The sequence below is a fragment of the Lycium barbarum genome, chromosome 11, assembly GCF_019175385.1.
Source record: "Lycium barbarum isolate Lr01 chromosome 11, ASM1917538v2, whole genome shotgun sequence".
Classification (NCBI taxonomy): Eukaryota; Viridiplantae; Streptophyta; class Magnoliopsida; order Solanales; family Solanaceae; genus Lycium; species Lycium barbarum.
In genome coordinates this window covers 37,609,340-37,634,650 of record NC_083347.1, presented here as the reverse complement: position 1 = coordinate 37,634,650, position 25,311 = coordinate 37,609,340, and the positions used below count along the sequence as shown (strand labels likewise).

At 33.9% G+C, this 25,311-nt stretch overlaps 1 protein-coding gene across 3 annotated transcripts; it reads right to left on the bottom strand.

Annotated features, from left to right (window-relative positions):
- Positions 1 to 16,315: 16,315 nt before the first annotated feature.
- On the bottom strand, positions 16,316 to 20,335 carry LOC132616869 (nucleosome assembly protein 1;3-like). 3 transcript variants are annotated; one of them, XM_060331617.1, is made up of 12 exons: positions 20,176 to 20,334; positions 20,013 to 20,056; positions 19,826 to 19,915; positions 18,209 to 18,301; positions 18,034 to 18,121; positions 17,884 to 17,945; positions 17,607 to 17,791; positions 17,333 to 17,510; positions 17,206 to 17,249; positions 16,873 to 17,062; positions 16,760 to 16,777; positions 16,316 to 16,671 (listed from the first exon to the last, which is right to left on the bottom strand). In XM_060331617.1, exons 1-12 carry the CDS (start codon positions 20,219 to 20,221, stop codon positions 16,603 to 16,605), a joined length of 1,107 nt encoding a protein of 368 aa, XP_060187600.1. In that variant the 5' UTR covers positions 20,222 to 20,334; the 3' UTR covers positions 16,316 to 16,602. The 3 variants fall into 3 exon arrangements, with proteins under 3 accessions (XP_060187600.1, XP_060187599.1, XP_060187601.1); XM_060331616.1 differs by having other exon boundaries at positions 16,760 to 17,062; positions 20,176 to 20,335; XM_060331618.1 differs by lacking the exon at positions 20,176 to 20,334 and having other exon boundaries at positions 16,760 to 17,062; positions 18,451 to 19,915; positions 20,013 to 20,062.
- Between the last annotated feature and the right edge of the window lie 4,976 nt (positions 20,336 to 25,311).

The following is a 25,311-nucleotide window of genomic DNA, read 5'->3' as shown; positions in this document are numbered from 1 at the left end:
TGTTCACCATATTCTACCCTAAGGTAACGTATTTGCATCCGATTATTCTATTCACGAAAACGATTAAGAGCAAAATTAAACTCTTATGGAGTTCCACGAGGCATTGACATAGCATGTTTTTTTGGGCGTTTAAGCCCTACTGACGCTAACTTTTGCTCCAGTGCTGCAGCCTCCCTAACACGCCAATTCCACTCGTCTGTCATCATATTGTTGTAACGTTGGTTGTATCTCTCGTTCGGGTTGTTCGAGTATTCAAAATCTTCACCCAATTCCCATGTCCTACCCATTGCGTCGAATATGTCTCCTGGAGAGAACGATATAACACGACTAATATCTCTAAATTGGTCAAAAAATGAAATAGTAACTCAATTTTGTGTGGTTGGTAGTTATTCGTCAAATTACGTTATATAACACTTGCTGCATGAAACCCAAATTTTCCATTTGAATTATGACGTTTTTCTGTATGACAACTGGGGATGACAACACGGTGCAGTGATATAGCTCAGTAAAATACCGCGTTATGTCAGAATAACGTAGTAACGCAGTATTTTACTGCGTGATACATATATAACGCAGTAAATCACTGTGTTATTATGACATAACGCAGTATTTTACTGCGCTATTCTGCCATCCACTGACATAATGCGGTTAATTCATGCGTTATACAACACTCGTACTTAATTTGATTTGACGTAACACTGCAAGACACACTAATTGCATACATGCGTTGGTTGAATATTCAAACTTCAAACCTTATTAGTACAGATTTTGTATGAAAGAAAAAATTCTAAGTTTCATCCAATTTTTAACACAAATTCTAAGTTTCATCCGACTTTCATTTTGTACTCCTTCTAAATTAGTCAAAAAATGGAAGATGTTCCAAAAATTAGAGTTTTTTTTTTTTTATTCTGGGATGGAGAAATTATATTCGAGGAAAATAATTTGCGCTATAATTCTCCCCCAAAATACCATGTTAAGTTTTCACTTGACTTAAAATTCTCAAAATTACTCCAAGCCTTGTTTAATAGACTACAAGTTAGTAGGAGTGATTTTGATTTAAATATAATTGGAAGATATCCAATGTCATTTACGCTGCAAGGTGTAACTAGTTATGGACAATGGTACATTCAAGATGATGGTTCTTTAACGGATTATTTGAAGGCCCCTTATGATTGTAGGGACTGCATAACTTTAAACGTCCTTGAAATGTACGTAGAGAAAGTTCCCATTAATCGACTTGAATTCATGGCTAGGGCTCCTCGGGAAGCCCGAAATAGACCTTATCGGGAAGCTCCGTCTAGAATTCAGGCCGAAATCACTCAAGCAGAACCTACTTATGAACATAATTACCCTGACATGAGTACTTATGAAGGCATTTTGTCGAGCCAAATGCCTCTAGATAATTTAAGTCATCAATTTGATGGGTAGTGGTAAATATTCATTATTTACATTATTATTATTATTATTATTATTATTATTATTATTATTATTATTATTATGTGTAGTGGCACTTGAATGCTACTAATGATGTTGATTATATTTTTTAGGGGTTATACACCTGATATGGATCATATCGGATAGTCTTCTCAATCGAGATGGATAAATCAGGTTAGAGCATTCTCAGCCTATCCAACTACTCAAAACGATAGTCCTTCCTCAAGTTTCAGTGCTGTTGATTACTATCGATACGTCTATTTTTTTTAACATCAATAGAATTATTTGATGTGTAGTAGTTAAAATACTCTACTTTCTTATGTAGGGAGAATGTAGTGGTTGCACCAAATTATAGGCAAAGACCTGATATGGATGGTCCGGATTATCCGAATTATATAGTGACATCATCGAGTGATAGTGAGGAAATACCTAATGCGGAGGAAAGTGAAGATGAAGAAAGTGAGGATGAGGTTCAGGTTGGAACTAATCCAATATCAACTAGAACTGTTGCAAGACATGATGAACAGTCCGGCACACCAGGAAGAACTGAATGCACAACACCCATTTGAACAGCAAGAGTCGACCCCGGTTCAGCCGCAAAGCCAATTTTAACAGCAAGAGTCGACCCCGGTTCAGCCGCAAAGCCAATTTCAACAGCAAGAGTCGACCTCGGTTCAGTGGCATTCCGATGAGATCCCCTATCTTTATCATCTTCAAGATCGGTAAGATGCCTTTGTCTTTACTAGGGATGATGATCATATTCGATGAAGTTTATGGAAAGAGCCAGTGGATCTTGTAAAACAAAAGGCTCGTATTGAAAAAGGCATGATTTTCAACTCGAAAAAATCATTGCAAAGGGCTGTTAAGATTTATTGCATCCAGGGGATGAAGGAGTTCAAAGTTGACGATTCCACACGAAAACTTTGGCGATTGGTCTGCAAGCGAAAATATCAAGGTTGCGAATGGATGCTCCGTGGTAAGGAGACTGCTGAAAAGATATGGACTATTTCCAAGTTCTACACAAAGCACACTTGTGATATGGGCGACCTCGAAGATGATCATTGCAATCTAGATACCAATATGATTGCTCGTGTGTTAGTTGGCGACATTGGAAAAATCCCAAGGTATCCCCTTCACCTAAGTTTATTTTATTTTTGATATTAATACGATATTTCTCGTTGCTATATGCTGATATTTCAACTTATTCAGGCTCCCTATTAAAGATTGTATTACAATCATCCTGAAAGTATATCGCAAAACTGTTAGTAGGCGGAAGGCACATCTTAGGCGTAGGCGTGCACATGAGATAGTCTACGGCAATTGGGAGGGCTCTTTCAAGAAGTTGCCGAGATACATGGCGGCTCTACAACACTTCAATCTTGGTACTGTTGTTGAATGAAATCTCAAATCAAAGTCTGGTGTGCCCGGTAATATTTTTGAGTTTGTGTTTTGGGCATTCAAACCATGCATTGATGGTTTTGCTCATTGTCGGCCTGTAATATGGAACACATGTGTACGAGGTATACGACATAAAGCTGCTAATTGCAGTTGGAATGGATGCAAATGGATCTATATTCCCTCTAGCTTCTGCAATTGCAGCTAATGAGAGCATTAGTATGTGGGGTATGTTTTTGGACTACGTGAGGCAACACGTTATTAAGGATCGCATAGGAATATGTGTTATATCAGACAGAAATGCTGGCATATTGCACAATATGTTTAATTTGCAGGGGTGGCAGTCGCCCTTTGCCTACCATCGTTATTGTTTAAGTCATTTGAAGGCAAACTTCCAAAAGGCATATCGAAGCCCAGCACTTTGCAATTGGATATGGGCGGCTGCAACAGAGTATCAAGAGAAGAAGTTTCACCTACAGATGGAGATTATTAGGCGGGCGGATAAGGAAGCCTTCCACTAGTTGAATGCAATTGATAAAGACAAATGGACATTACACCAGGATGAAGGTAGAAGATGGGGTATGCTGACAACAAACAGCTCTGAGTCATTCAATAGCTTGTTGAAATCTGCACGGGGACTACCCGTCACCGTAATGGTGAGAATAACTTTTAAGCAAGTTGTGGAGTGGTTCGTCAGTAGATCAAAAGAGGACAAAGCACTTGTGGCATAAGGTCTAAGATGGATGCCAAAACCGTCAAAAGTGTTCGAGTACCACAAATTTAAGGCTCAGCAACACGACCGGATGGAGTACAACTATGCAGCGCGCATATTTAAACTCACAACAAGTGTGCACCAAGGTAAAGGAGGTAACGTCCACACAATTTGTGAGATGTCAAGAACATTCACATGTGGCAAGTGGCAATCATATCACATGCCATATTCTCATGCCTTCAAGTGTTTTATTGCAATAGGAAAGAACACCTCCCCGTACTTGGCTGAGGAATATACAGTTCAAAAGTATGCAAAAACATATGCTGGAAGGTTCTACCCACTTAGTAGTGAGAGTTATTGGCCACCGGATCCATTTTCAATGGTTGCAAATAAAGCATTTATCTGTAAATTCAAAAAGAAAGCATACTCCCGTATTCATAATGAAATGGATGTTCCACCAGGGAGATACACTCGAAAATGCTCATTTTGCAATTATGTTGGTCATGATAAGCGCAAGTGTCCCTTACGGCATGGTGGTCAAACTACATCTCACGGTGAAAGTAACTCTCGTGATGGAGCAAACTTTCGTGGTGGTGGCAGATCTAGTGGTGGTGGCACATCTCGCGGTGGTGGCGGAAGATCAACTCAAGGGCATTAATTGATGAATGTTTTTAAGTTTTTTTCTTTCTTTGATGATTGTATTTTAAAAAGTTTGGGTTTGTTATTAATGAACAAGTTTAAGTATTTTCATATTGTTATGAATAATGCAATTTAATTATTTTGAGATTGGTATGAATGCTGCAATTTTGACTAAAAAATAGTACACTTAAATCTAAATCCTAAATCATAAAGAACTTAAAGCTAATGACAGCAAGCCTTCAAACAAAAATGGAGTTCAAGCACTTTTCAACCACTAAAACGGCAATCCGAAGTTTTGCTTATCCTTGATGTATTGAGCCTACCTTATTAATCGCAAAAAAATAAGGAGGGTTCTATATAAAATATTGAAGTTTCGGGGTCCCGAAGCATGATTAATCTATGGTCAAAGTACGTTAAAAAGTGTAAAGAAAGAGGGGTTAACTAAAAGGAAAAAAAGGGGGCCCGTTAGCGCATTAATTTACTGCGCTAAAGGAGTTAACATCGCCGTTACAGTTAACTCCTTTAGCGCAGTAAATTACTGCGCTAAAGGCAGTTTTGTCACCTTTTTTTTTGTCGGGGTATTTTGGTTCAAAAGCACTTTTTTGGGGTCATTTTGGTTCCGGACTCTCCATTGTTTCTAGTCCAGTATTGATTTAGCACACGCTTTAACGAGTAATAAAAATACTAGCAATTTCTTACTATATCACTCTTTGAATATAATATATTCATCGTGTTGTAAAATGCATCAGCAAATGATTATATTAATAATAAGGGTAAACTGGGAACTAAGGATAAATTCTACGGAAAAAGGCCAAATATTCTCATGTACTATCAAAAAGGGGCTAAATATACCCCTCGTTATACTTTGGGTTTAAATATACCCCTACTGTTATACTTTGGGTCCAAATATACCCCTCATCCATTAAACTTGTCTAAGGTGGACATGAAATCTAACGTGGCATTGACAACTCGATAAGGTGGACACCACGTGGTATGCCACCTCACCACCTCAACCCATTTGCCGTTAATCCAAGATTCACCAGCCATATCTTCAGCATATTCATACCGTCTCCGATAATATCGAACAGCGAAGAAGAGAATTGAAATTGTTTATAAATATTGAGCCGTTGGAAAATCCAATTTCTGTACTTATTCAGTTACTACCAAAATTGAATCGCATAAACCAGTCGCAAATCTCCAGGGAACCAACAAAAGGAATGACTCCTGAACAACAGTTGCAGAGAAAACTAAAAGACAATAAGATAAGGAGGGAGAGAGATATGATATTATTTAACTATCCCCAATTTACATGCCCCCTTCATTCAAACGGTAATCAAACAGCTAAACTGCTCAACTGACTGACGGCAAATGGGTTGAGGTGGTGAGGTGGCATGCCACGTGGTGTCCACCTTACCGAGTTGTCAATGTCACGTCAGATTTCGTGTCCATCTTGGACAAGTTTAACGGAAGAAGGGTATATTTAGACCCAAAGTATAACGACAAGAGTATATTTAAACCCAAAGTATACCGAAGGGTATATTTGATCCTTTTCCGATAGTAAAAGTAGATATGTAATGACCCGTTAGGTCGTTTTGGCTATTTAAACTATTTTACCCCTGTTGACCCTTTCTGTAACTTCATTAGAATATATTTGACTTGTGGGGATGGGTGGCGCAATTCCAGGGGCATTCAGATGTGATTTGAGTGAGAAAATGGAATTTTTGGAAATTCATAAGTGTTTGGTTGAACAAAGTCAACATCGAGGGTAAATGGGTCTTTTTGGTAATTTTGTAGATTCCATTAGGTTCGTAATGTCGATTATGACTTGTTAGAGTAGTTGGTTCGATTCCCGAGAGAATCGGGGGTATTTTGGTCATTTGATTAGATATCTAGTTTAAGGCGTTTGGTGTTGACTGGGTCAAAATGACCTCTTTTCGCGATTTTGAGTGCGCGAGCGAGTTCGTAGCATGTTTTATGACTGATTTGCATATTTGGTTTGTGTCTGGGGATTTCGAATGAATTTCGAGGGTCGAATCCTGGTTTGGAACATTTGGTGTGTGCAACTGTTGGTTTTGCTCTTCGCGGTCGTGCAGACACGTGACGCAATTGCGTGATGCTGATCTCTTGGTCATCGTGATCGCGATGCCAAGGGACACAATCGCGAATGTTGATCCTTCGTGGTTCCACGATCGCAATAGTAGGTTCACGATCGCGAGAGAGAGATAACTGGACAAAATTTAAAAACCCCATTTCGAACATTATCACCCCATTCAGATATTTTGAGCTCTAGACCTCGGTTTAAGGAGATTTTGAAGGGATTTGCAAGGTTCATAAAGTGGGTAAGTTTCTAACCCTTCTTTTACCATTATACCCTTGATTATTAAGGAAATTCATCATAAAAATCATGAATTAGGTTGGGGTAAATTGGGGCTTATGAACCCTAGGTTGAAATTGGTAATTTCTTTAATTGAGTATCAAATTGAGGTTGGATTTGATTCATTTTTTGTATGAAGACTCTATAAATCATGGGTAAACTCTTTATGGAAGGAATTTCTCATTTGCCCTTTGTAGCTCGAAATCCTATCTTAGGTGACTTTTGGGTTCGAATTTAAAGTATAGTAATATGGGTATCATTGGATTCGTATGACTTTCTAGAATAATAATTTGACCTTATTGAATCCGATTTTACAAGGAAATTACGTTTTTGACTTTCGAGGTTTAGAACGAGATTTGGGTTGACTTTCTATACCCAAATCTTTTATAGGGCAATATGGGTATCAATTGACTTGTATTTTTACGTTTAATTTGTGATTGAACAGATTGGGAACGTTCGGAGGCTCTATGAAAGGGCAAGGCATCATTGTAATTATCGGACTCTTATTCCAGGCATGTTGAGACTATGAACCTTAGCTTAAGCGCCTTGGCTGGTTAAAATTGGACTAATAAGTGGGGATAACGGGGTAATGAAAGCGGGTTCCGATACTTGTGAGGTGACGACCACTTGTATCGGATACTGGTGTCATGGTAAGGGTATTTGCATAATTTCCATTGTATAGTCCGGTCTGAATGTCATGCTTTGGGCATTTGCTGATAGCGTAGATTGATTGTGTCGGTGATTCGGATATGAGGTCCCTTATTTACTGCTTCTATGCTTATTACATGTCTCATTGGGATTACGTGTTCTCATCACTCTTAAATACTCGTTTAAAAGTGGAAAAAAGCTAAAGATTCTTTATTGCTTAGTTTGATTGCTTATCGTGTTGCATGTCATATTCATGATTATTATAGTATCTCATGTGCATTTGAGGATACTTGTGAAAGGTCCAGTGGGAAATGATTCCTAATGGAGTGATGATGGTATTGTGCTCCAGATTAGCTATATGACAGGTGATGTGGGCCAAGGGCCGAGGATTGTGATTGGAAGCCTAAAATGGGTGAGACCCTATGTGATCTGGGAGATCTAAGAATATCGGGCTGGTATATGGACCTCGTGAGTCCCCCATAGGTCACGATTCGTTAATGTTCGAACGTGTGTGTACCGAGAGATGGAAAAGGCCTTGCATTTGCATATCATTTCATATTATCAATTCCCTTGTGTGTGTGTCTTATTTAATTTGTGGTTTGGGTTATTTTAAATGCCATTGATACTTGACGGACTTGTGGATTAGAAGCTTCACCTAGGCTTATAACTCGAGATTATTGTGATTATTATTACCGTGGACTCTCATCTAGCCTTAATTTATGTCCTTCCACTTCAGACTGTATTTGAGTACTATTCATACTTGTATTCGTGTTTAGCAGTTTTTGTACTAGTGGCATCAGATCTGGGAATGTTTATAATTCTACATTTCGTATTTCTATGATTATAAAGCTTTAAGACTTAAAATTTACTTGTATGATTTACTTCCGCATTACTATCGTATTTCAATTTCTGTAATTTGGGTTGTGGATGACTTACTGACTCTGGGTAGTTAGTGCCTTCATGGCTTTGTAAATTGAGTCATGACAAGATATCTATTTTAAATATAGTTGACAAGTAAAAATGGACGGAGGGAGTAGTAGAGTAGTATATATCATTCTGATTAGGATTAGCTCCATTAAAGACAGTAGCCTTTTTTTCTTTTCCTTTTGTTTTAATTCTTTTAAATGAGTAAACTCGTGAGTAGTGTGAAAGAGAATTATAAAAGATGAGAAAGTCGTTAGTGGAAAAAGGAAACCTGAACTGAAATGATGCGATATGAAGACACACTTACAAACATAACTTTGATTGAAAGATTGTGAAGAGTGATAAAAATTGTAATCCTTCCATCCTATTTTGTGTTAATATGTTTAATTAATGACAAAATAAAACTAAAAATGCTTCTGACATTTAAACTAGTTATATACGGACTTTTATATCAATTGGGTTCTGATAATCCATTAAAGATAAAATGAGGATTTAAGATTATATGGTATATGTAGAATTATTGATTTCCTTGTAATTAGTTTATTTCCTTGTAATGTATGATCTTATATTTATTGTACTTCTTTATTTATTCAATATTTAAGTTTTCTAGTTGACTTTGCATATGAAGATATTTTTGTTTTGTTTCCTTCTTAGTTGTGGTTTTCTAGTTTAGGCCAAACTCCATATTTATTTATTGACTTTAAATCGGAGGAAAAATATATCAACCAAATTATTTCTTGAATATCATTGGTTGACATGACATAATAGCTGCATCTCTATCTTACAAAAGTAGGGGTAAGGTCTACGTATATCCTATATATCCTATCCTCTCCAGACCCATTTATGGGTCCACACTAAGTATATGTTGTTGTTGTTGTTGTTGTTGTTTGATTTGACATCAGAGCAATTCAACAAAGAAGGAAAGAGCATAAAAAAAACAAAGAAACAGATAAGGAACTAATTACTATTCAGGTAGGGACTATCTTACAAAAGTAGGGGTAAGGTCTACGTATATCCTATATATCCTATCCTCTCCAGACCCATTTATGGGTCCACACTAAGTATATGTTGTTGTTGTTGTTGTTTGATTTGACATCAGAGCAATTCTGATTATGAGAAGGACTAATGAACTCAACATCTAATATCGTACTATGAATCCTATATCTGAAGTCGGTATTCACATATGTTCTTTTCAACCCCAAAAAAAATGGGAGATTCATCTTCTATTGTTCTTAACCCACAAAACATTGTTATCCAGCAAGATAACTATGTTTTCTCTACCACGATAATGTTGAACGAAATATGGTGTTTGCTTGAATTGTATGTATGTGTTATATATATATATATATATATATATATATATATATATATATATATATATATATATATTTTAAAAAAATTGTAACGTTATGAATATATTGAGCTTACTGCAAGTCTTTGCACGGATTGGCCTTCATATGGACTGGTCTCTAACTTTTGTCCCTCAAATCATTGGTCTTTAATTTTTGTCCCTACTTCTCATTTAATGAAAATATGTGGGTCAAAGTATTCTTATTCGTTGGTCTACGAAATCAGAGATTTTGGCTTCGAACCCTAAAAAAAATCGCAAGGCAATGTTACATAGAAATTATGCCTATTCAGGCAAAGTTACATAGAACCTATGTCTTATCCGGCATAAATTTATAGAAACTATGCCTATTCGGGCCAAGCTACATAGAACTATGCCTTATTTGACGTAGTTCTGTAGACGTTAAGTTATTCTACATAAGTATGTCGGAAAAGGCATAGTTTCTATGTAACTTTGCCCGACTAGGCATAGTTTCTATGAACTTTGCATTGCAAAATTATTATTTTTTTACTCTGCTGAGATTCGAACCCAGAATGTCAAGCGTATTTGCAGCCACTTTTATATTACTTAAAGTGTTGAAGGGTAAAAATTAAAGACCAGCGTATTGAGGGTAAAAATTAAAGACCACTCCAAGATAGGGACAATCGTGTGAATTTCCCATTACACTGTGCATTCAAATCACAAGTTCGACCCATAGTACTCACTAGCTCGACTCATAGTATACCCAGTATGTTGATACACTAACAATACATAAAATATACAATATATATATATATATATACAATAATCTATATCTATATCTATATACTAGTTGCATGAGGCCCGGGCATGATACAAATGTAGTAAATTTCATTTAGAAAATATAATTTATCAAATTTTTTATTGCATAATTAAGTTAATCTAGTGAAGCATTAATCATGTATTGTTGGTATGTCTTCATAATTATTAAAGTTTCTGAGTCATATAATTGAATAAATTTTAGAGAACAAATTATTTATGAGGAAGGAAGTTTGGAAGGAGAATTAGCAAATATAGAGAAACACAAGATCCGATATTCATAAGAAGCAAAACTTTGGAGGTTGAAAACAAATAAAGGGTTTGTTCAATACTGAGAAAAACATCTTTTGAAAAATATTTTTCAATTTTCTTATGTTTGGTTGGTCAAAGTTTTTTAAAAACAATTTTTTCTAGAAGAATAAATTTCTTAAAATGAGTAAAATGACTTCTTTAGTGGAATAGGAAAATCAAGTTCCACAAGTGGCATGCCACATTCGTTGTGTCCTTCCAGCCCTCCAATACACCTCATCTTACCAATGCCATGTGATGAATACTTAGTCGATTATGTAATGACGTATGTGACTGATTGATGATATCAATGGATTCTGAAGTATGTTTGAACTGAATTAAAAGATGATTCTCGTGATAATTTATTACGTATTTGTACATCACAAGAAATAGGTAAAAGCAAACTTATGTTTCTGAAAAATATTTTTAATACCAAACACACCCAAATAGAAGAATATGACATACTAATTAGTGAGACCTAATAAATGTTATGATTGTGAATGAAACTGTGATTCCAAAGTTGCATAATTTCCAAAATGTATAATAACAAATAATGTACTCCCTTCGTTTCATTGTACTCGCCCTTGTATACATATTGACATTTCCCTTAAGATACTATTTATTAGGGTTTTAATTTATTTAATTATGCTTTGAAAATAGAAGTTTGATCACTATTACTGTATATAGTTACTTAATGAGAAACGTAATATTGAAAGAAAATAATAAATCTCTCTTGATTTGCTAAAATTGACAAGTAAAAAGGAAAATTTAATTTTAGTATAAGAGCCAAGTAAAATGAAATGGATGGAATAAAAGGTACTCCCTCGATTCCTTTTATTTGTATCTTGTTGACTTTGCACCTCTCCTAAAAAATTATTTATTAGGAGATACTAAATTACCCTTATTAATTTTGATTTGAAAATTTTAAGTTTGACTGCCAATACTTTATATAGTTACTTAATGATAAAAGTAATATAGGAAGAAATTAATAAATTTTTCGTGATTCACTAATATAGAATGGTAAAAAGAAAATTTACTTTTAATATAAGTAAAGATTAAAAAGAAACGAAAAGAGTAATCTAATAAGGGACAAAAAAAAATCCACAAAAAATTATTATATCTAAATGTAGTCAAATAACAAAGGCCCGTGTGGAAGGAATAGTCATAAGAAATGAATGAGGTAAAAAATGTAGGGAAAAAAAAAAAACAACGCCACGTGTCACAATCTCATAGGACCAGAGATTATGTGAGGACTACAAAACTTTATTATTCCCTCTTATAATGTAGTTATAACAATATAAAGCTAGGCATAGACATGATGTGGCACCTCTCTATGGCCTAGAATCATATTTATCCTTTTTCTCCTTTTTTTTTCTCACTCATCTTTCTTAATTATTTTATTTTAAAAAATTATCTCCATAACTCATATCCCTCAATCTTCACAACTTCAACTTTTAATTAGTAACTAGTGAATGTATCCGCGCTTCGCGCGGTGATAAAAGACATTAATGAATATGCAAAAATAATTTATTTTAAGTTTAGTCGAGATAGAAGAGATTAAAAAAAATTATGTACATGAATATACAATTAATATTATAAATTGAAAAATCACAAGTATAAATCTTTTCGTTAGAATTGTCTTCACAAGATTGATTGTTCTTTCTAAAACATTCAAATGTCATGTAAATATAAGAACAAAACCCTTTTACGCCGTAGAACTTTATAAATTTATGTACATGAATATAAAGTCAATATTATAAATTAAAAAACACAGATATAAATCTCTTCATTAGAATTGTCTTTTCAAGATTAGTTCTGTTTTCTAAAATAATATTGAAGTGCCACACATATATATAAGCACAAAACTCAAGTTTAAAGATGTACAATTACAATATTATTTATTTATATCAGTAGTGAAATTTCATCTCAAGAGCTGTTTTTCAATACTTGACCTTAACACTTGTCGTTAAACTTCATTGGTGGATATGAAAGGGTATGGATGGCATAAGCAATTATCAGGAATTTTATGATTCAATTTAAAAAAATTAAGTAACTACAAAATAAATGTCAATTAAAATCGCAACTTTGTTTTTGAAATAAACTTGGCTTTGTTTCTTTTCCCTTATCTTTTCGTGGAGGGAGGTGGAAGGATACTTTCAAGTTTATTTCTCTAATTCATAACAGCTATCTTGACTTCTTAGTATATATATGTTAAAATTTACAGTTTTTTTTCCTTTTACATAAATTGATATTTCGATAAACTGTAAATCCTTATCAGAAAGAATTAAAAGTTGAAATTTTCAATCCGATGAAGTTAAAGCCAAAATAAAGAGCTAGGTCTCCCTTCTCTAAACTTAGGAATTCTTTCCTTGTCAAACATGCTTCAAACACTGGAAAAAGAATGCGAGAAATTTAATATGTAGTACATGAAAATCAATAATGACTTTTGTTACATGAAAAAATCACTGATATGATATTCATATGAAATGAAACAACTCCACACCTCCAAAAATCTGTTTTTTTTTTCTTTTCAAAATACCCCATTGCTAATAATCCTCAATGAATTCCTGCCCTTTAAAACAAATTAACAGTGAGCATAAAAAATGACATACCTCTCTTTTTTTTATTAACGTTGAATATAAGATATAACCTCTCAAAGAAAAAATTAGTGGAGGAAAAATTAAAAAGAAACTGTAATCTCTAAATTAGATAACAACATCAAAAACAACTCCGGTAGAGAACATCTTGCAGCACCCATGACACTAATACATATTAAGATTAAGAAAATATCACATGCATGGGAACCTAAACAAACTACTACTCTATAAAAACTGAAGAGCCTAAATGTATGTGTTGTATAGGTTCCTTGTAAATTCTTATCCAAACAATAGAGTTAGCAAATTAATTGATCAAAGATGGACGATGATGAAGTTGTACGGCCATTGATCAAAGAATCAATAAGAAGCATTAATATGAAAAAACTCTTTTCAATTTGTACATATGTGAATTTGAAACTAATGTTTTACAAGGATAATATTTTTTCATATCTCTCATATAGCAATTTCAAAAGTTACTAAAAATTAAAGGAAGCACGAAACAAAATGAAAAGACAAAAAGAAAAAATCAATTATGCATCATGTCGCGGAATCAAATTTAATTTCTTACTTATCATCAACCTGTACCAAAAGCTCCTAACTCGAGTTGACCAAATATCACTTGATAAGAGAGCGTGCGGCAGAGAGAAATGAGCTTTAACTCTTCATTTCTTGAGTCTATTTCACGAGAATTTTTTATTGCATTGCATATGTGCTTGTTAGATCTTAATTGGTAGGAGAAACGACGTCAACTACAATAAGTCTGCAAACCCAAAAGGATTAATTAATGACTTCCCAAATATTCTAAGATGGAAATCTTTCAATTACAATTTAGATGTCTTCCTATTGGTTGTTGTAACAAATAATAAGAGATCGTTGATAACAACAAATCATCAAATTATATACGTTTTACAGGAATGTTAAGACAATATCGTTCATCAATTTTTATTATCAAGAAATATACATATCATATCTGACCTTTTCATTATAAGGCAGAGCTGTACTTTCTATAAACTCATAACAAAATAATATTGCCACTTGTCCCTCTATAAAATTCAACGGACATAATTTTAGTTCATGCTTGTTTAGAGCAAAATGAAAGAGAAATGAACAAAGTAAAATTTATTGAATGATACAAATCAGATGGAAAAATTACTCACCGACGGCTAGCAGTGTAATCGGATGATCAATCAATGTAAAATTCACTATCAAATTAAGAAGATGAGATGGTCAAACATATATATAGGTGATGATCCTAAATATAATATAGAATGAAAATTTGCTGACTTTCCAGGAGTAAAAATTTATTCATTTTTTACGTTACAAGCATTAGGAATTTAAGTTAAAAGATGATATATTGTAATTAAGGAATTTGTCACCAAAATGCCTCAAAAGCGTTACTCATTCCTTAATACTCATTATGGTCAATTTGTAACTGATGTAGAGACATAGAGTCTCGTGATCAGAATTTGATGGGCAAGTAAATACATAAAATGGAAGAAAAATATCAAAAAAAGAAGAAAAAAGATAAATATCATTGGAGGCCATAGAGAGGTGCCACATCACCTCTTCTATTCCTAGCTTTATATTATATATAGATTAGTAATTAGTATGGTACTTATTACTCCCGAGCACAAAGGAAGAGAGCACAAAAAGGAAAAACAACAAAAAAACTTTTAAAAAATAAGTGAAAGCAAAGAAACGGATAACGGAGAGAGTAATTCTTCAGATAGAAAATGTATACGAATCATTCAGCTATACAGATAACTACATTTATTTCAGTTTAACTGCATTACGTTACCATTTAGTAATTCTTTAGCCATTTTCTTTCATTAAGCTCCAATACAGAATGATTCGTATTAGAACATATAATGTAGTTAAACGCGCTCAAAAGTCACACATTAATGAAAGAAAATGACTCCAATTCTGACTTTTCTTATGTATAACCTTTCATATTACAAAAGTATAAATATAAGGTTGAAGGCAGGGGGTTTGAGAGAAGGGCATGCACTTTCTACATCTACTTCTTCAATTTTTAACACTAAAAACATACACGACTCGACTACGAAGGAACCATGATTCCGATATGCGTATATCTTCATACCCAATTTCCCTTTTATCAAAACAGGATTTCAACTATGGATCAAACAGTATAGATCCGGCACATCAAATTACTTCAAATAATTGTAAAGGTATATTGTCATGCTAAATTTAAACAATTTAATATTTTGAATTTATTGTTTACTACAATTAAAATTACGTTTAACTGTTGTCATTGATGGAACTAAAGATCTGAAGTTTCAATAGGTATGATTGCCAACTCTTACAAAGTTTTAATTTCTTAGTTTGTTTTCTTATAATTTATCTAAATACTTAAAAAAAAAAAAACTTTATTGAGGCTATATTTAGCATCAAGTTGACTATGTATCTACCCTCCTCAGATTCACTTTGTGAATTTCACTGGATATGTTGTTATATTTAACAACACAATCAAACAAGAAAGTTAAAGGTATGTTACTAAGATTTCTCTTAGATCAATTTAGGATGCATATCAGCCCAATCTTAGATGAACTACATTAGGTGTGAATTAAAATGAGCTGAATTAACAAACAAGTGGTGAATTGGGCAGGTCATGATTTCATTGGCTAATTTTGTCACCCCTGTACCCATTATGCGATTTAAATGTGATCAAGAGTTTGTGAATGAGATCAAAGGTTATGCTTCAATTGCGATCAAACAGTTCCTTGGCAACGATGTATGAGGCATACCTTGTTAATTGCCTGCTGTCTTGCCCGCCGGTCATGTTGTATTATTAACTGCAGGGGAGGAGAATGCAATATAAAGGGGATTTTATTATTATTAAGATAAATAGAGGCTAATAGAGATTTTGAAGAAGAGAGAACAAAGCCGTCCAAGTTGACAAAACTGCAGCTCTAATTCACATTTTGTCCCTAAAATTCACTAATAAAGACCAGAAGATAAATGAATGGTGTTCGTTGAGTTTCCTCATAATTCTTGTAGTACCTCATACTTGAAACTTCATATTCTAACCATGCTTCATGAAAATAAGATCAACCCTATTTGCTACCTTTAAGGCATAGGCCATGTTACATTTTCTTTCCATGGGGATAAAATTCTATGCAGCTCCAAGCGGCCCCAGGAAACGAAAAAAAGCATCTTACTTCTAGGAAAATATACCTACAAGATTTTATATAAACTTCTGAGTTTAACAAATCACAAGACGTCTCGCTATTTGTATCAAACCTTGCATCCCACCCACACTACAAAAAGGGCAGCCACAAGGAAAGTATAAACCAGAAAACATTGGGAAGGAACAAAAATGACTCAATAAATTGTTCTAGCATACTCCATATATATATCACAAACAACCACTCGCATAGACTCTTCAATACCACACCCCACATTTCAATGTACTATCATCATGAAACAGCTTGCAAAAATATGGTTGCTACTGTTGCTTGCACTCAGGTGGCCTTTCGCCATGCTGACCATCAACTGCAGCTGTTCTTCCACTCCTCTGTAGAAAAGGAACAATGAAGCACGTCAAATTTTTACAAAAAAGATGAAGTAAACTTTGGCAAACAAAAATGAGCCGTGGATTATACCTTGCGCACAGCAGATGACTGCAAACGATTGTTGAAACAATGAGCAAAAGGTTAGCATCAACGGACATCTCGACTCCAAATGATATGTTACTCAATGTAATTGTGCAATTTACCTTCTTCTTGGTCTTGGTATCATTTTCATCCTCGTCATCGTCATCGTCATCGTCATAGTCATCTAACTCTTCCTCATCGTCATCATCTTCTTCATCATCATCATCTTCTAAGTCGACATACTCATCTTCAGCAGCTTCCCCAGTAAACCATGAAACTGCATGTGGAATAATCTTATCTCGAATAGTTGACCTGCAAAAGATCATAAGCTTATGGATCCTTAACAACTAAAATGGGCATGTCCTTCACATCTCCATTCGTTCATATTATGAAAGAGCAACATCCACATCCAAGAAAATAACATTTGTGCTTGTGCAAAGTTCAGCTTGGCTTACCCAATATCATAGTCTTGTTCCATCAAACTTTGAAGTTCTTCTGCCTATACAAGTAGAAGAAAATGTGTTACAAACCAACTTAAACTCTACACAGACACATATAACAAATTGAACTACTAGAACATACATCATCTTCATCGATATCTTCTTCATCCTCTGGTACTTGAGGTGGACTAAAGAAGTTGAAGAAACTTTCACATTGCTCTGTTTTAGTGATAGGTTTAGCATTCTTTGACCCCTTTTTTGGCTTCTTCTGCAGGCTCTTTTGTGTCAAGCACTTACCTGGATACCATTCAATCTCGGTCCTACAGAATCAGCGAGAGATGAGAAGACATGGCAAGAAAATAATCACAAAGATCAGATGAAAACCATTGCTTGCTGATTATGAAGTGGTGACATACCCAATTGCCTTCTCCAAAATAGGTTCATCTTCATCAATCATGTGATAGGTCTTGGTCAGCACAGCATTCTTGAAGTAGGGATTAGTTTCAAAGAGAAATTCAAGTTTAAAACCCTTTGGGTTTTCAATCCTAGACCACTTTATATCCTTGAGAAATTTGAGAGCCCCCTCATCTCGCTCAGTAATCTGAACTCAGAATAGACCAGATTACTACAACTGTTCTGGCTAGTTATAAAAGAAAAATTAAGCAACAAGAATAGCACTTATCATCAACTAACCTCCTCAGCTAGCACTTCATTATTCTTCATCGCAGTGAGCCAGAAATCAGGGACTCCTTTCTCTATTATAAAAGGGGAATGAAAAAGCTATTGTCAACAACGCTGATCATCATAAAGCAACTATCAAGGAAAAATGATATTTTAACATACCCACTGCGTCTTTATCCTCCTCCTGGTTTGCTGAAGCAGCCTGAGTTGCCGGCCCATCAACTTCAACTCCATTAACAATTTCAAATCTCTGCAAATGTTTTAGTTAAGTTCAGCTTTCGGTCATGGAAACACAATATCACTGGAGGAAAAAGTTAACTGGTGCGATAAGGCAGACCTTTGTATATAGTGGAAGATACAGCTTCTGGTACTTGGCTTCAAGGGCAGCTCTCTCCTCTAAAAAACTTGCCTCCAGTTGATCATGCTGAGTCTGCATTAAAAAAGATGACAAGGATTCAACATCGAGAAACACCAAAATAGACAATATGATACACAAGGACCTAACAAAAAACACATAGGTTACTATCAATATACTAAAGTTTGATCCAGGAAAAAAAACATAATAGGCAAATAATGTACATGGTACCCTGTGAACCAAGGAGGTATTGCACTGAATAACATGCAAGTTGCAACATTGCTGACCACCCAAGAGTTGCAGTGATTCTGGATGCCAGGCTCCTCTTATTGTTTGCCCTGAAATAACTGCATCCAGTACAGAGAGAGGAACTATTCCGAAAGGCTAGAAGCTTTTATGCATTCAGATATAGTGTGTTCAACAATCACTAATAAGGCTATTCCTAGTAAAGGTGGTAGAAATATTCCCAGCATCTACATATATTTTCCATGTTGGATCTGCTAATCAATCATCATCTAGTCTGATCGACCCAATCTTGATATTGAACGAATTAACTTTTGCTTGAAAACTCCACATCCTAATAACAACGGAAACTGCAACATCAGATCGCATTACATTAACTCGAACAAAGGAAACCTTGACTCACCTCTCACGAAAAACCGAACCAATAACATCAACTGAATCAGTAAATCTTTAAATAGTTCTATACTCAACACCACTTGAAATCCCACAATTCAACCCATCCATCCCCTGCCTTTTCTAGTACATCCGTCGAAAATGGGAAACTTAAGAACAAGGAACCTGCTGTAATTTAGCATCTATCTATAATTTATGCATTTATTTCGTACAAGAAACTTTCCATCATTTGAGCATCAACATTTCTTACATACCAACCTAAAAGTTCATACTGTTAGATGTGTTGACCTGATACAACTTTAGTTAATGCGTTGGAAAAAAAGAAGAAGCAAGTCTTGAATCTGCTTTATGAACCACACAAATGAATCTAATGACTAACAATAACATGCATTTTTTTGATAACGAAATGTCAATTAAGAAAATAACTTATGTCAATCCAAGTGCAGACCTTTCCTTTCAGTCCAACAGTTATCACAATCATCAACAAGAATCATGTTTGGCAAGCGACACAAAATGGAGACAAAACTAGAGAACTTTTTACAAGCAACGAATATAAACTGATTTGCTAAAACCAGCATGGTATCATGGACACATATTTAACAATAATACTAGGTGATATCTTCCTATCTATCCTAGCCCTTGTGGACAGACTCAAAGGCGGATCCAGGATTTAAACTTTATGGGTTTAACCTTTTAAGATTCTTAGCGTCTAACCCATTGTATTTTAAAAGTTATGAGTTGATGTCTACTATTTATTGCAATTTTAATAAAAAATTTACACATAAATTTATGATCTGCGTCGAAAGTTATGGTTCAATTGAACCTCCACCTAAAATGCTACATACGCCCCAAGACAAAGTTACCTGGTACCTGTTGCTCCCGTGGAATCAGTCGAGGTTTGCAGGTTATCTAAAAACATCATGGACACATATTTAAATAGCATTTGGTAAGAAGTGCACTTGCCTGAATATTCTGGAGAACCTCAACACGTTTTCTCACATTAGGGGATAAATTCTCTAGCACGTCTGAGTGCTTAAGGTCTTCAAGTTTATTCTGCAAAGTTCATACCCAATTCAAATCACACTAGTAATCTCCATACAGGAAAACAAAACAAGAAAAAAAAAAAAAAAAAAAAGAGAAGACAACTAACTTTGAGAACATTAACGAGCTCTTCACTGTTCTCCACATTCAAAGCTAAAAAAAAAAAAAAAAGATTTTCAGTTAAGAGAAATTGAAAGAAACAAAAGAACATAACAAAGAAGTGCTAATTTGACAACTTTAAAAGTAGAGGGGTTAAAGTGGATAAGTTTTACCAGCAGTGAGATCGGAGACGTTGAAGTTATCTTTGGGGTTGGTCATTATGGAATTAGTAAAGAAAGAAATTAACCAAAACAAAAACCCTAAAACAGAGGAGATAATTGGAGAAAGAGAGAGAGAGAGAGAGAGAGAGAAATGGCTAAGGCGCCTAAATTTAAGCTCACCATTATATTCACTCTCCCTAAGGCCCTGTTTGGTATGCTTACAAAAAAATTAATGCCAACTGTTTCCGGGAAATGACGCGTTGTGTCCCGAAAAGTGTCCAGTCTTTAATTTTTATCCCCGCTTAACAAGATCTTTAAAAATGACATTAATTTAAAAATATCAGCTAGGAAGAACTTTGATTGACCATCCGGCATAAGTTCTAGATCTTGTCTTTAAAACAGAACTTGACAAGATCTTTAAAAATGACATTAATTTAAAAATATCAGCTAGGAAGAACTTTGATTGACCATCCGGCATAAGTTCTAGATCTTGTCTTTAAAACAGAACTTGTGATTAATTGAGTAGGTTCGCTGTCATGAAATGTACAGGAACTTCTGTCTTATACACAAAACTAGTTAATTTCCACAATTTATTTCCGTATAACAAAAGCTTTCCCAGCTAATTTGCTGAATCAGATGCTATTTAAAAAATAAAAATAAAATTAAGCCGGATAAAAAAATAAAAAATAAAAACAAAGAAGATCACCCCTTACGACGGCTATTTGTGAATTTAGTCCAATTATTTCTCTCCCATTCTGCTCTCTTTAATTTTCTTCCTCTTCTTTCTTTCTTGCTCCTAGATTTTCTCCTAATTTACTGTTTCAGTTATGTTTAAAATGGGGTATTTTAATTATATAACCTTGCTTAGACATATATTCATTAGTTGATGGACAAAATACTCGTAGTTCATTAATTTGCCTTTGGTAATAAGATAAACTATCGTCATTTAATAATCAGCATAATTTAAGTATGAACATAATGTATTAAAAATTTAAAATACAAAAAGACCAGGAGAAATTTAGTTGGACAAATACTAAGTTGAGTCGAAAATTGCAAAAAACTATATTCTTTAGAAAAGGTTTATGTATCTAAATTTTGGCATATGTCATTTGGTTTGAAGTTTAAACCCGAATTATTTCGTAAATGTTATAAAATAATAAAACAAGCAAGAAGAATATTGTAGAGAAAGAGAGAAGTGAGGGGAATTCTTATTTCTCTTGTTAGGGATTAAATACAATAAAGAGAACATCTTTATTTATAGGAGAAAATTAACTTGGTGTCAAAGTCATAAACCCTAAAGTTTCTCCTAAAGATAGACATCCATAATTAAATAATATTTATAACACTCCCCCTTGGATGTCTATTTGATAGATAATGTGCCTCATTAAAACCTTACTAGAAAAAACTCAGTGAAAAAAATTCTAGTGAAGGAAAAAGAGTATACATTTCTAATAATACGCATTTTGGCTCCCTCATTAAAAACCTTACCAGGAAAACTCAATTGGAACAAAACCTTGACTAAGGGAAAAAGAGTACAGCGCGTATTAATTCCCCCTGATGAGAACATCAATCTAAAACTTGAATCTTCACATTTCAATCTTGTGGACCATCTTCTCGAAAGTTGCACTTGGTAGAGACTTGGTGAACAAATCAATCATATTATCACTTGAACGAATCTGTTGCATGTTGATATCACCATTCTTTTAGAGATCATGTGTGAAGAAAACTTTGGTGAATTATGATTTGTCCTTTTCTAAATCTTCTCTTTAGTTGGGTTATGCATGTTGCTGCATCTTCAGTCTTTGAATATAGTTACATCGGCATATAATATTGTTGAAATCACTCCAAGTGCATTCCTAACTTGCATTATAAGCAGATGTTATCTATCATGTAGAATAACATCGTATGACTGTACTCCTTCATAGTCATAGCAAAATATATAAATGCATCAATGGCATAAAGATATGGCACTTCAGGACCAAAGAATTCTGGAAGTTTCTCATTTCAACTACTTTTAATAGATATATTTTGCTTTTGAGAACTCTTCAGGAGTTTCAATAATATTCAAGTCATCAACTTGCATCAACAATATGACAGATTTTGATTTCCACAATGACATAAGGATAAATAGACCCTTAGTCAATGAATATTCATTAAGGTAATTAAATTGCATTCACCTTGCTTGATTTAATTCATATAAGAAATATGAACAAATTTCTATGACTTGTATATGCTTCAGGCATTTAAAATTCTTCAGGAATTTTCATATAATTTTGTCCAGTGACAGTACCATTATTATTTAAATGCGTGACATTTTCTGTTGTCTGGACTGTAGGTCCAATAACCTTGAAGCTTACTAAAATGTATCATTTCACTTAGTAATAATGTCTATGTTAGCATGCTCTATAGACATAAAATTCAGACTCTCACAATCTTTTACAATATTGCGCTATATTGTACCAAATATATCGTCGACGATATATTATCTTGTATCGGTTCGCAATAGAACATAACTGATTGAGATCTCATCACTTCCATCATTTTTAGGTACCTAACCTCTCATAAGGTTTCATCAAGTGTTATGTCGTAGGCTCTTCAAGAGCATATTGCCTCATTGCCTCCTTATAATGATCATTTATCATTTGCCCCTCTTTCTTTTCAATGATTATTGCGTTTGGAACCGATTAGTCTACCGCGCATCATGCATACTGTAGCCTCTATCCTTCAGGGACATGAATTTAATAGGAGCATTTTGCAGCTGAAATTAGAAATTAATTTTGATTCAGCAAATGCTTCTAGCATTTGAGTTGAATTATCTTTTGAATGAGGATCATACTAATGATAATTCATAACATATTCCTCAGCTGCTTACTCTCTCCCCCTTATGTTAGAAAAACTAACATATATCCTATATTTTTTTGGGAGAATCCATCTTTGTGCATCATGGTAGATTAATTAATCATACACCACATATAAAAAATCATTAGATGAAAATATCTTGTTCCTAACCCTGAACCAATTGTGAAGGGAGAATTTATCATAATTTATTAGTCTGAAGCATACAAGTGATGTTGTATACAATATATCATATCTCAGACTAGCACATGAAGTTTTGTTCTCATAAGCAATGATTTTGCTATTTATGGGAGGCATTCAACACCAAACTAGCCTGGATATAAACTAGTATTATCAAGATGGATTGTTTTGATTACATAATCTGAAAATTGTGCTCTTAACTCAATTATTTGGAGCAAGCAATTATGCAAATGTCAAACTGCAGGTTGATAATAAACACACATGTGATCATCTCATTGATGCATCTATTTAAGATATTACATAACAGGTGAACGGGCTCGTATTCACCTTTCATATATTTTCAGAATTTAGGGAATTCAATCCCAGCATTAGCTAAGTATAATCAACTTATCATGAGAACAAGCAACATAAATAAATTCTTGAAGAATCTTCTAGTTCTTCGATATATGTTCAATGCTCAATCTTCATATCATATTTGAATCGGGATGGCTAAATTCATGCCAACGGATAAAATTATCTATACTTGTAAACTTCAAGTTTACCATGCCATGTGCTATTTGTTTTCGTAAACTTCTAGTTTACTATGACATGAATTGTTTTTTGTATCAATAAACTTCTGGTTTACCGTGACATGTGATTTCATTATGCTTATATTTGTTAGTACAATTTGGAGAATAAAGAGGGTAACCTTTCACAGACATATTTCTTACCCACTATGATTTTGAAGATGCTTAATCCTCCAATCATTTATATCTTCAATATGATAGTCATTTACTTTAGTAAACTTCAGGTTTACTACAACTTGTGTTTCGATCATAACAACTTTGCATATTACAATCTAGGACGATTACATAATAGTATATAAGCTCTTCAGGAGCCTTTAGTTTATTCTTCATTGTCACATATTGTTTGGACACTCTAGTGTCATAATCTTCTAGATAACTAGTTAGCTCTTCTGGAGCCCTTAATTGATTTTGTACTATTAAATATTGTTTAGATACTCTTGGTATCATAAGAAATTTTAGTTAAACACTGTTGGTGTCATGAAATAAACAATAATTAAATGAAAATTTAAAGACAATTAGATTTATCAATGATGAAAAATAAACCTTAATTTCTAAACTTCAGTATTTCAAACATCTCGTCAGGCTAATTAATATCTGAATATTTTGTATCAAAGAGTCAACTATATAGCTATTATTCCTTCAGGGAATAATATATAAATTGTTATTTCCTTCGGGGAAATTAATAACATACAATAGAAAGCATTCAACAAGATCTGTCTCTTCAGGAGGCGCGTTGTGGTGTTTCTTCATTCACTTCAGGGAATGAAACTTGGTCATTTAGATGCGCTTTATACATAATTTTCAATAGCTCATTATTTTTCTTAAACGCAAGAAAACATCGCTTCAGAATATTTCTTAGACATTTTCGATGTCTTACTACTTCAGGAGTAAATTTCCAAGTTAAGCTTCTTCAGGAGTAAATTTTATAGTCTTACTACTTCGGGAGTAAATTTCAGATTTACTACTTCAAGAGTAAAGTTCGATGTCTTACTGCTTCAGGAGTAAATTTCAAATTTTGCTACTTTAAGATTCGTTAAAGTTTTACTACTTCAGGAGTAAAACATAAAATATTTAGAATATTATTCTGTTTCTTCAAGCGGTGAGTTGTGATATTTTCATAGCCAAAAACACGTATGTATTTATAATCTTTACTAAATATCATCACATTCACTTCTAGGAATGGATCTGTATTTATAACATTTATCAAAAGTTCTCATTCTTCAAGAATGGAACATAGTCATCTGAACGTACCTTAACCATATAAAATTATAATCGCTTAGAACCTCTTTTAGGATATTGCTACTTCAGGAGCAAATCGAGGTATAAATATAGATTTTTTTTCTCTAACATAACTTCCTTTATAATCACGATAAGCCTATGAAAGTATTTACCACTGCGAGTGGTCAAATATTTCTTGCATATTCTACAAGAGTACTTCCAGTACTTCTTTTAATATAATATACAAAGTATGATATACATGTATTTAAATGATGATACCAGGTAATGGATTAATAACGAAAGAAATTTATCCAATCAAATAGTCCAA